We start from the raw sequence: 12,363 nt of genomic DNA, 5'->3' as shown, positions 1-12,363 counted from the left end.
CGTTGGGTAACCAAATTTGGGTAAGCATTCTCCATTGTATGTTATCATAGAGGATAAGTTCTGGAGGAGGCTTTTGGGTCTCCCCCAATGTATCCCCATGGCTATCCTCAGACTGGAGCTAGGGATTTTATCTTTGAGATCAATTGTGTTGAAAAAGAGGGCAGAATTATATCTCAAAATTTGTAACAACCCTACTAACCCTTTACTGAAATGTATAGAGGAGGATATATGTGGTAGACCGCAATCTAGGTTAACAGTTGATATGGATGCCTTGTTTGAAGCAATATGTTGAACCCCCCCCAACCCTGGGGAGGAGACCACGAATATATGAAATACCATCTTGACAAGCACTTAAAACTATGGGATTGGCATAACAACTATGCACATCTGGAGACTTTGAAAAGCTATAAGTTTGTATCACACGTATTGTTTACATTTAAAAAGGCACAACAATACTTAAATCTATGCCCCTCTGACAACCGGAGACGATTCATATTATTGTTTGGTATTAACCATTTACCTACCCTGGCGGTCACAGGAGCTAAGAGCTCAGTACCTAAATTAGAAAGGTTCTGTCGCATTTGTAAGAACAGTCTAGTTCCTGAAACAGCCAGACAAATATTAATGCAATGTCCAATGCTGGAATCAGTTTACATCAAACAGTATGGCAAATACGTACACCATCTGGATCATATCAAAGATGCTGAGTTCTGGCATTCATGTATTAATACGTTTAATGCTAGTCTTTACTTGTCCCTTTTCAGAGTGTGGCTTCATGCTGAGAAAATCATGAATAGTGATGTAATACCCCCATAGTATTACCCCATGCACTGGAGTAGGATCAAGACTAGGGGTATCTCTAAAACAACAATACTAAGGCATGAATGATTGAAGTAAGGTTATCAATTAATTAATTAAGAGATCCTATGAGGTAGTTTTTCCATGCAGTCTACTCTGTTAAAATGTCAATGACCTAGCTGTTGTACAAGAAACACGATGTGAAATGAAATGTGAAATGAAATAACTTAACATTGATTCTGAATAGAGAGAGTATGTAGTAGCTTTTGGGATTGGTTAGTTATGGTTTTAGTTTATCTGAATATTTATTGGTTCCCTTTGTGTATTTATGATTTTATTTCTGAATTAAGACTGATTTTGTGATTCTACCTTTTATCGATTAAGTGTGATTATATGAAATTTCTTCTCTGTACTTTTGATAAATGTGTAAAGTTTTTGTTCATAAAACTATATCAAATTAAACAAAATAAATTGTATGTTATCACGCCATTCCTTTATTGCTGGTACAATATTTCACAATGAATAAGCATGGACAACTGGTAGCATGTTCTTGTCGGTGGGTGTGGGGGTGCCTGAGGGTTTTGTGTGAAACACGTTGCATTCCTGGTTCCAAAAGTAAATTCTACATTGAACTGTGGTAAAAAGCTTGAGGTTTAGTGCTTGCTAAGCTATCTAATAGTGTGTTCTTTTCTTTGTTTCTAAGGTTTTAGCTACCATCAAAACAGATGAATCCAGTAGCAATGATTATTTTTTGATGGAAGAGAAATGTTTCATTTCTAAAGACAAAAATGAATGTAGGAAACAGCCATTTCAGAGAGTGGTCAATCCAGAAGAAGAAGTATTACAGATTTTGAACAGCTGGTTCCCAGAGGAAGGATATTTAGGAAGGATTCTGCTCAAAACTCGAGAGGAGGTATTTTTATTGAATAATAATATAGTCTTTATAATTGTGGCATACAATCATGAACATTCTGCTGTTATCCCCTCTCAATCATGCATGGAATACTGCCATGTTTTCTGCCTTAACGTATCTATACTTAATACAAACAAACTGTTACAGATTGCCACAAGTCATGATGTAACGATCAGTGATAGTAGGTGACAGCACTTTTATGCTGTTCTGTTTTATTTTACATGTGAGGTAGGGTCAAGCTCTGAGATGGAAACACTAGAGGGGTAGAGAGGGGAAGAAGGAAAGATGTCCAGAATCAGTAGTTGGGAATATGTGGCATATGGATAGGCCAATTCGCAAAGCTCAAACTAATGAAGCCAAGGGGGTTGTAGAAGGGTATTGGTATATAAAGAAACACACTACTATACACACCCTCCATGCCATCTTGGGTCTATTTCAGTCATGTCTCATGTGAATAATCGCACCATCCTTTGCCTTGTATTTTCATAACTATACAATGTTGCACTAACTGCTCTATAAGCTTTTCTCATTTGACTCTTACTGACTTTAAATATTTCTGTTCATATTGGGGGAATGGGAAGCAACCAACATGACATAATGTTTGAGCACATGTTTTTGTATAATGTATTTTTATTATACACTTTTCAAATAACACCATCAATTTCCAATTCAGTCAATTCTTAATAAACATTTCAATAGTCACGAAGAATGTGTCAGCACCCTCCTGATCATCACTCACACAAGAAAGGTCCCCCTCCCCCTCATCTGATTCTTCTGAACTGTTCGGAAAATTCTTTCCTACTTTCTTCCTGAAAGTACTCCGCTTTTTTCTGAAGAGATATGGTCTCCCTTGAGTCGAAGCCACTATGCCGCCTAAACCAGGGAGGCCGGCAAGGGGCCCCTTCCTGAGGAAGCCAAGACGCGGAAAAATACAGTTGGCAGAAAAAAACTCTTCGCTGGGTAGGTCTTTGAGAAGAATCCGGTAAGTAATAACCACCCGATGCTCCGGTGTTGCTGAACGAAGGACAAGTCACCAAAAAGGAATACTTCACAGTAAACAGGAAGGATTTGTGGGGTCCACCTGACCAGAAGATTGATTCCAAGACTGTGAGAGTCACCAGCTACCAGGCAGAAAAAACTTCCTGGAATAACAGTAGATGGCTGAAAAAACCTGCCTGCCAGAAAAAAGGATAAGAAATACGTCTCCCAAGAAGCCAGAAGGACCAGAAAGGCCCAGGAAAGAAAGGAAAGACAAGGGAAGAAGAGAACAAGAACAATGGAAAGATCGGCCCGAGGGGCCAGAGAGCCGAGAAATGTAGCGACCAGAAAGGCGCCGAAATCAGAGGGAGCAGAGAGGACAGAAGCCATAAGGAGCAGAGCTCCGAAGAGCCGCCAAGAGGAACAGAGGTGCAACCCAGGAAAGTAGGAGAGATGCAAGCAGGAGCCGAGAAAGGTAGAGCTCCGAGGAGCTGCCAAGGAAACAGACACGGAGGGAGATCAGAGACGCTGCCCCGACAGGGCGCCGGAGCGGAGAGCTGCAGACAGGGCTTGAGAAGGTAGAACGACAGAGAGAGCAATAACTTGGGAAGTCAGGCTGAAGGACAGCCAAAAAGTATACAGAGTCGGACCCCGAGGAAGGAAGACACAGGGTTGTAACGCGCCGTGAGTTGGAGCCGGAATGCCTAACCCGGAGGCGGCCATGATGGTTAATGACTAGACCGCGGGTGCACGTTACAGAGAACGTAGTGTTCCGTGTCAATGGCGTTGACTCATCTATGGCTTCCACAAGCGCCAGGAGGGCAGGCGCGTGACAGTATACCTCCTTTCCCGCCGGGGGTTTTCGGGTTTGCCCGGGTGGAGCTTGTGGAATTTAAGAACCAGTCTGGAAGCGTTCACATGGGACCATGGTTCCCAGGAGTCTTCTGCATGAGAATACCCCTTCCAATGGATAAGATATTCCACTCGCCCTCTTCTGAACCTGGAGTTCATAATCTCAGCCACTTTGTACTCCTCCAGAAGGTTAGGTGTAGGTATCCGTGCCTGGGGAGGAGTGCGTTGGTAAGGGTCCCCATTGTATTCTCGAGTAGAGAGGAGTGAAAAACAGTATGGATGTGTTTTAATGCGTTTGGGCAGCCACAGGCGAAAAGCAACTGGGTTGATTCTTTCCGTCACAACAAACGGTCCCAGAAACCATGGTGACAGTTTCAAGGGCCGTATCCAACAAGGGAAATATTTTGTAGTTAGCCATACTTTAGACCCCTTTGCCCAGTTTGGGGAAACCTGTTGGTGGAGGTTTGCATGGGTTTGATAACGTGCCTGGGTTTCTTGCAGTCCTTGCTGAGCGATCTTGTGGAGGTCCTCAGACTCCCTCAGACTCCTTCAAAGTCCCCTGCCCCAGGGGCAGCCTTCAAGCAGTGTTAGGGAGAATTCTCATTCAATGGCTAATTTCCCTTACCTAGTAAGTCTCTCAACAGCTTTGTTGGGTTTCTGGAGTTTTTTTATTCACTTGGTAAGAGTGTGAGCTTTTCCCCTCACTCTTACCCATGTTTTGCCATGTATATTTAATCTGCTCTTGTGATTGTGGGCTCTGGAGTACATCACTTCAGTAGCCCCTTCTTTTGTGTGTTACACAGCACCTTCAGTGCAGGGACACAGGGTTGTCTTTTAGACTTTCCCTCGACTCCATTTCTGGGGCTGAATACTGTCCCCCAGAAAAGGATAAAGTTGCCATTAACTTTACTTAGTCATTTAACCACAGATCCAGAACACCCCATCTTACATGGAGTACTGGAAGGGGTTAATCCTTAGCCCTTTTTATCTGTACCTCCTAGAGCATTGTTTTGCTCTTTTAACATTTAGACTTGGCTGGTGGCAGTGGTATCTACCCTACCTTTTCTACCGCGATTATACTATATAAATGTGGTATTGCTGTAGGCTATTATATTAGCCTCGAGCTTAAACCCACTTGACCAAATACATTTTCTTTTGGCTCCGGTCGGGTTTATTCGCCATTTCTTTTTGTTAAAGTCCTTCTTGTGTTTTACCTTGCGTGGCAAACCAGGTTTGCCTTCTTTTTCACTGTCTTTTGGCAGACTTCTGCCAAGAAGCCCTCCTCTAGGCGCCTGGGTGTCTGGGAGGGCTGAATGTGAGGGAAGGGTGTAGTCACCCCCTGCACAGGGTATCCTAGGAAACCCAAGTCGCACTTTGCCATGATTGGCTGAGGTGGTTGTCCGGGCTGGACAACCCCCCTGCTGCCTGATTGACAGCCAGGCTGTATGAATGGGGGAAACTGCATGAAACTACAAGGAACCGAAGCGAAGCGGAGAAGAAGTCGGCTGCTGCAACTATCCCGTCCCGCTGAAGCCCTGCTGCAGTCCTGAGCCAGCTACCCTTCGACAACCAGAGAAGATCCAGTCCGGAGTCTTCTTCCCTTGAGCCTGGTGGGGATAACCAGCACATCTTCTACAGCCAAGAGCCTCTCCTGTTTTTTTAAGGAGCGCACCTTTAATTCACCGTCGCTGCTGCCGGCCTCAGCCCTGTGTGCTGCAGACCCCTCCAGACGTCCTCCTTCTTGCCGAAGCTCCAAGAACAGTGAGTCTGCAGGAAACTACCAGGAACTGCCTTGGCACCAGCTTCTTCGTTGAATAAGGTACTGTGTTCTGCTTGAGGAAATTGGGTGAATCCCTTTTTCTCCTCCTACAAGGCTTGTCCTTATCTTCCCTCCTTCTTATAACTTTTGCTTCCTACATTGACAATATTAAGTACTCCTGGCTACGTTGAATCGTGAACTGTCCGACTGCGTGATCCTCGACAACAGGGACCCGGTTCCACTTGACTCTGGCTTCAGCCTATTGACTCTTGAATTTCTGTCCATGAGTGTTCCCTGATTCTGTCTGCTTTGACAAAAGTATTGCCTAGGATTTTTGCCCCCAACTCTCTCTAGGTAACTCAAGTGCTAAGTGTGTTTTTGCCCAGTAACATTTCTTGCCGCGGATACGCGTTTCTTTAGTAAGACCGAACTGTCATTACTGTCAAAAAGTGATTGCATATGTATTCCCGGTAACGTCTTTTGTTTCACAACACAGGTCAGTTAAAACATGGGGTACTTATCTTTAAGTAATAACGTACAAAGTGAATTGTTTGGTTGTAGTATATTTTACGTATGGGTTTGAATTCCTAGAAGTGTTGTGTTTATAACAAATGGTTTAAAAATAAATGTACTTATATTTTTTTACCTGAAACCTTGAGTCAGTGTTTGTTCGAGTCACAGTAATTGTGGTCCCTTTGTGTAATCTCTGCTACTGCTCATATACTCTTGAGATAAGTCTGGCTGCTCTGCTACTGCTACCACCTTAACATAGTAGTACAGGCAACTACCAAAGGTAAAACTTGTATTACCACTTGTAGTCTTAATTGTGTGTAGTTGTCCCTAAGGGCACTGCACAGGATTCTAACTAACAAGCAGCCCTTTGAGTCCTAAAACGAGAGCAACTAGAGGTGTCTCACCCGTATGAGAAGGAGTTGTGACTTAGTTCCCTGACTTCTTCTGCTCACTTCTAGTGGAGTGACTCAGGAGGCTAGGTGATACCCAAAGCTCATTGTTGATGAGCCGAGGGGCAGTATGGGGAGGATCCCCTGGTCACCCCAACTTTACCCCTTCTAGCAAGCAGGGAACCATCTCCTGTGCATACCAATTGCTCTGTGTCTTTTAAGATGAATATCTGTTTGGCAGAAAAGACAGGGACTCACAATTTCTGAGAGTCAGGACCCGATTTAGCAACATCCCTGAGCAAAACAAACCCAAATCACCCACTATATACACTTCGCACATCACATGCGCCTACTCGACAGAAGAAAACCGATGCGGCTGTGCACACCCATCCGCGCATGCATGGCAAGACACTCTTATCTAGTACCAAGATTGAGGGGCAGCTTTTAAAGCCAGGGTCCATCATCTGTGTTGTTCCCCAGCACTGGCTAACATAACAGCTGGGACGCAAAGGCTATTTAAATTTCATCAATAGCAAATCACAGTGAATAATGGTATACATGTAAAAAACCTGAACACAGCCCCAGGGAAGGAGCAAACCAGGATAAAACTAATGACCAGGAAGTAGATAGTTTGGGCGCTTGGTGCTGGAGAGTAGCAGAGTTTGAATAAAGGTGGCATTGGGAGAAAGCTATGAAATGGAAGCGAATGGAAAATGGGAGGGTATGGGGGATATTAGAGATGAGAAGGGGAGAAGATCTGGGTTTAAAAGGAGGAGAAAAACAGGTGGTGGAAGGAGGAGAACTGCAGTGGTTCACAGGTGGAGAAAAACAGGTGGTGGAAGGTGGAGAGCTACAGGAATTGGAAGGAGGAGAACCAGTGGTCGAAGTGGGTGGGAGCGGTTGGGAGCAGTGCTCCTGTACTTTTTAAATTAAATTTGACTGCTCCTGTACTTCTATTTTAAAAAGAAACCATTCCGGAATGGTTTTGTTTTAAAATAAAAGTATAGGAACTAGTGGAAACTTGCACTTCAGTGCACTGCACTGAATATGCCCTTAAACAGCAGATACATTTGTTTAGGGGTTTGCATGGCACGTGGGAGGTGGCGTGATGATGGGGTTTATGGGGAACAGGAACAGGGCAACAGGGAACATAGATCTAATACTTTTACACTTTGGCCACTGAGGAGAACTCCTGGCGAAGGCATAGAGCAAAAAACAACAGGTGGTGACTGGAGAGATTTGGCCATGGGTAGCTGAAATGCACCAGGGGAGAGACAAGCTTAGAAGCCTAGTGTAGTAACAGCTAGTCAGAGGAGGAAGGTACAAGAGGGTACACATTGCCCATGTCTGAGCCTAGAGTAAGTGGCGGAACGGGCACATGGCTAGATGGCAAGGAAGGCCAGGACCAGTGCAGGGTCAGAGAAGCAGGGTAAAGGGTACACATCTTTTTTAAATTTCATAACAAACCTTATACAACATTCAAAGAAAACATTGAATACACTATCAAAATTCATACATTAGAGATTGGCCACCACGGGGCGTAGAGATGTAGAAGTCTCTATGTGCCGCTCCTCACCCAAGGGCCATATTGTGTGTAGAGGCCCCGAGGAGGCCCCCCTTGAGCAAGCAACTCTCCCCCAAGGGTGTGCGAAGCCAGGAAGCACCCCCCGGTCCAACTCTCGACTGTCTAGGCACATGTAGACCTGAGAGCCAACCAACGGTAGCGGCGTCGGGATGTGCTGAGACCCCGAGCCGCACCAGAGTACCGGGAAACACAGCATGGAGGGCGCAGACCGGAAGCGGCCTTCACATTGTGAGCCGGTCGGCGGACCTTCCATGGTACGGGAAGCTGCCCGAGATGGTGCCGACCCCGGACCCTCCCCCTGCACGAGAGAGGGGGCAAAGAAAGAGAAACCGTGAGGGACACCAGGAGTGGGAAAGCAGAGGCCCACCCTCAGGATATCCCACTTAAATGGGAGCAGGCAAAACATGTACGCTGCCCCGGACAGCATCATTTATGCTATAACGGAGCCCCGCTTTCCCCAAGTAAAGCGATGCAACTACCTCCGGCAACCCAACACGGCTGCCCCAGAGGCACCCAATCCCAACAAAGCCTACTAAACCCCTGAGGCCCGGGGCGGACCCCCCGAGGGTGTGTAATCATCCTGGGAATCTCTTTATTCCCCACAGGAGGCCCCACTAATGGTACCCTGACACCGGAGGAGACGGTCGTAGACCCCTTGGAGGCATGTGACCCCCGCTCAGGCCTAACCCCACCGCCTACCCCAGGGGACCCCCACAGAGACCTTGGCAAACATCCTGAGGACCCTGAGTGTAATCCCTCTGCTATACACTGACCTCGCAACTTACAAGCAGCTCTGGAAAGCCTGCACCCCAGGCCCTGATCCCACAGAGCAGTGACAACTGTCCTCCTCCCACTTCCTGCGAAATGGGGGCCTCCTTCCCCCCTGTGGAACCTTAAGGGGCACAAAAGGAGGACCCAGCTAGTGACAAGGGGTTTGGTGACCACCACCCCTGCAGACCCCCCCAGCGCTTTCTTGAGTGTACCCTCCATTCTGAGGCCCAGGAATCCCCACTTATTGCAACCATCCATGAACTGGGCAGCCTCGCTCCAAAAATGTTGGCACGACCAGAGCCCCCCCCCTCGGCCGACCCAGAGGAGACCCAGTCAATGAGCAAGGGTAAGGCTGCACTCCTTGACGAAGTAAGGGGCTTCAGGACGGACATTGGCAAAAGGCTGGATGGGCTGGACAAAAAAGTAGACAGTATGGACGACCACATACAAGACCTTGAAGCTAATCGAACCTCCGTGGACCTATTGCAAACCCAAATCGACACGAGACTCTCTGAGCTGGAGAGGAGAGAAGAAAAGTGTGCATTAAATATGGACGATTTTGAAAATCGTGAATGCCGCAACAATCTAAGGTTTTTCGGGTTCCCGGAACAAGAAGGAGAAATCCAGAACAACATCATTAAAGCCCTAAATGCAGTGGTCAGTAAGCTCTTTAATGGAGGAAACACTAATGAACCTACCATCGACAGATCCCATAGAGCGGGAGGAAACTCCAGGGGTCCAAGATCAGTTTTGGTAAGATTTCATTACTTTTCTGAGAAATCGAAGATCCTCGAACTGGCAAGCGAAAGGGGCCAGATAGAATGGGGAAACTCACAAATAACTGTATATCAGGATCTCTCTGCCTTCACCCTGACAAGGAGGTGGCTCTGCAGGCCTCTAACAAAGTGGCTCAACGCCAAAGGAGTTTGATATAGGTGGGGATTCCCATTCTCAGAAAGTGGGAAGGGGTGGTCACACGGGGAAAAAAAACAAAATTCAAGGAAATGCAATTGATTCAAAGCAGTGGAAGGGAGATTAGGCTCAGTCAGGTAATAGAATCAATTTAAACATATGTTATTGATATAAAAAATTACAATGTAATAAAATTGAATCACACAATAACATCATAAAAATGTACATGAGCATAACCAATTCTAAAAGCAAACCTTTAATACACTGTCATGCATATAAAGTGCCATATTTTTTTATCAGAGACAGTGCTCAAAGGGCTTTAGATCAATGCTAACATAAAGTGCTTAGATTCCCATTCTCCCTTGCCTTCGAGTATGAGGGGTACAAATTCAACCTCATAACAGAAGACAATATAACCAAAATGACTCAGGAACTGTTAGGTGATGCCACCACAGTGACCACACCGGAGCCTCGAGGGGGAGAGCTGAGTGAAACCCGGAAGGTCAACGGATTTGTGGACAGATGTTGTGTACGTGGCCATAGGAAATTTAAGAAACTATGCCCGCTGTCCCTGCCGCTGCCTGTGGGGCGAGCCTGAGGTCTTGATGTCTCCTTGAGAAGGTATCACGACCTAACACTTTAGGAGGGCCCGGAATCTCCCTGTAAAGGAGATTGCTTTCAAACTGGTATTGCGGAACAGTCAATGCTTGGCTCGTAAGAGGCCAGGGGACTATACGGGCCCCCGTTTGTGACCCTGATGGTGAGGCGGTGCCCCTGTGTGCCATCTAGTTCTCTTTCGTGGAAGCAATATTGGTTTGGGGACCCCTTGGGGGGAGGGGGTGATTGGATTACGCTCATCAAATGTGGGCTAACCGGGGTGTGGGGGGACTCAGAGGTGCTACATTGGTTTATACAGGCCCGAAGGAGGGGTAGAAAATGATGGTCTGGCCCAGCAAAGCGGTAAATGTCGCAGGTAGTCCAGGTGCCGGGAGGGGCAGGAGGGAAAGTTGGGGGTTTTGTTGTTTACCAAAGCGAATTTCAAGTTTAGCAAGTTACCAAAAAACCAGGTCTGTTCAGAGGGGGGGTTGTACCACAGAAATTTAGAAGAAAGGGGTTGCAGCCCTGGGGGAGTGTACACTGTGGTGCTAAATCTAAGAGACACAAGAGAAGTGCACCTCCCCCACCCCTGATGGCTGACACAACGAATACACTGGTGTTGGGTTCCTTAAATGTAAGAGGTCTGAATTCCCCAAACAAGAGGTATTTTCTTTTTCTTTTTTTTCCATATTTATTTTCAGTTTTCCCAAAAACATGAACAGTTTCAATTACAACAATGCGCTGTGTGGTGCTCGTTTCCCTCCCTCACCACCCGCTGTTCGAGCGGAGTGTTTCTGTCAGTAGTGCTGTTTCACTGCAGATTGTATGTATAGTTCATAGCAGGGGGATCCTGACCCAATACGTAACTCTAGAAATGTCTCGCCAGGTTTCAGTCTGATGTCGTCAGCAGATAGCTAATGCAAGGCCCCCCTACATCAGGAGGGCGCGTGTGTAATGGTAATGTTCTGATAAAGGTTGATTCCATGTCGTGGCAATATGTCACATCCTGGAGCCACAGCTGTTTCGTGGGAGGACGGCACCTTCCCCAGGATATAGTTATCCGCCTCCGTGCCAGTACTAACAGTCCGGCCAGTCTCCTCATTGAGGGTTGTAAGTTTCTAGTGTAGCCTAGCATTGCCACTTTTGGGCTCTGTTCCAGTTGCTCTCCTACAATGAGTGAGATTTTGTTTAGTACCTCTCTCCAGAATCGGGCAATTCCCCAAGCCAGGTGCAGAAAGCCCACCAGGGAATCGCCACACCTCTCGCAGGCCGCTGCTATGGATGGGCGTTGTCTGTGAAGCCTGGAAGGTGTGTGATACACTTGATGTATGTTAGGCAGAAACCTCTGCAGTTCCCTTAGGGACCACTGCAAAAGATTTAGGACTACAGGTGGTTGGCAGTAAACCCAGCAGTCTGTACCACCCAGATTTACCTGGTAGCTGTGGCTGAGCAGTCAGACTTCTCTCAAGATGAGTTAGGCAGTATATAGAGTATACACAATAGGTACAGAGATACAGTAGCACAAGCAAACACTGTCCAGAGCTTTGGTGTAAAAGTATATAATTATTTATTTAAAGACACACTTGTAGATTACACTAGCACAAAAAGAGGTAAGTAAATTCAACACACAGTCACTATTATATATATACAACCCTGATAACTTATTAGACAAGTCTTAATGAGAAACACCACTTATTTTCAGACAGAGTTGAGCGCTTAACGTAAGATGGCACTCTAATAAGTTATTTAAAAAGGGAGGGAAAAAGGCAGTTATGAAAGCACACAAATCTCAATACTTTTCAAAGAACCACAGTGAGGCAGGTTAGGCAAAGTCTACTGGAGAGCAAGGAAGTTCAAATGCCAAGCCCACTCTTAGAGAGAGCAAGCGAAATGTGTCCAGGATCACACAGTGGGGTTATGCCCAAAGAGTCTTTGTAAATAATTCACAAAAGCTTGAGACCAAGTCAGGAACAGTTAGTTAACAGGCCCCATGCTAACCCAGGTCAGAAAGTCGAGGATTTACTGTCACCCCGAACGATCTGTCGCAAGGGAAGCCAGGCAGGACACAGTACCTGAAAGTGGGAAGAACGCTCCAGCGGGGGCAGTTGTCCTGGCAGCGGGTGCAAGTCGGTGTTTCGTCCAGCGGAAGAGGAGGTCTCGACGTGGAGGAAAGCTGAAGGTCGTTGCACTGCCAGGGAAGAAACCAACCGCAGAGTTTCCCGGTTACAAGGTACCACCCTTTTCTTCGTGGTAGTGGTAAACTGTGGTATTCCGGTTGCCGGGGTGCTTAGCACGG

At 46.3% G+C, this 12,363-nt stretch overlaps 1 protein-coding gene across 6 annotated transcripts in view; it reads left to right on the top strand.

Moving 5' to 3' along the window:
* Positions 1-12,363, top strand: part of PLCE1 (phospholipase C epsilon 1) — a 3,624,599-nt gene that overhangs the window by 3,357,024 nt on the left and 255,212 nt on the right. For all 6 annotated transcript variants that reach the window (XM_069611343.1, XM_069611341.1, XM_069611340.1 and 3 more), the window contains one exon: positions 1,502-1,711. In XM_069611343.1, the coding sequence (XP_069467444.1) occupies positions 1,502-1,711 (210 nt within the window). The remainder of the gene's footprint in view (positions 1-1,501; positions 1,712-12,363) is intronic.

This window comes from Ambystoma mexicanum, chromosome 8 (genome assembly GCF_040938575.1).
Source record: "Ambystoma mexicanum isolate Mex_15411 chromosome 8, UKY_AmexF1_1, whole genome shotgun sequence".
NCBI lineage: Eukaryota > Metazoa > Chordata > Amphibia > Caudata > Ambystomatidae > Ambystoma > Ambystoma mexicanum.
This window is presented reverse-complemented; position numbering and strand designations above follow the sequence as displayed.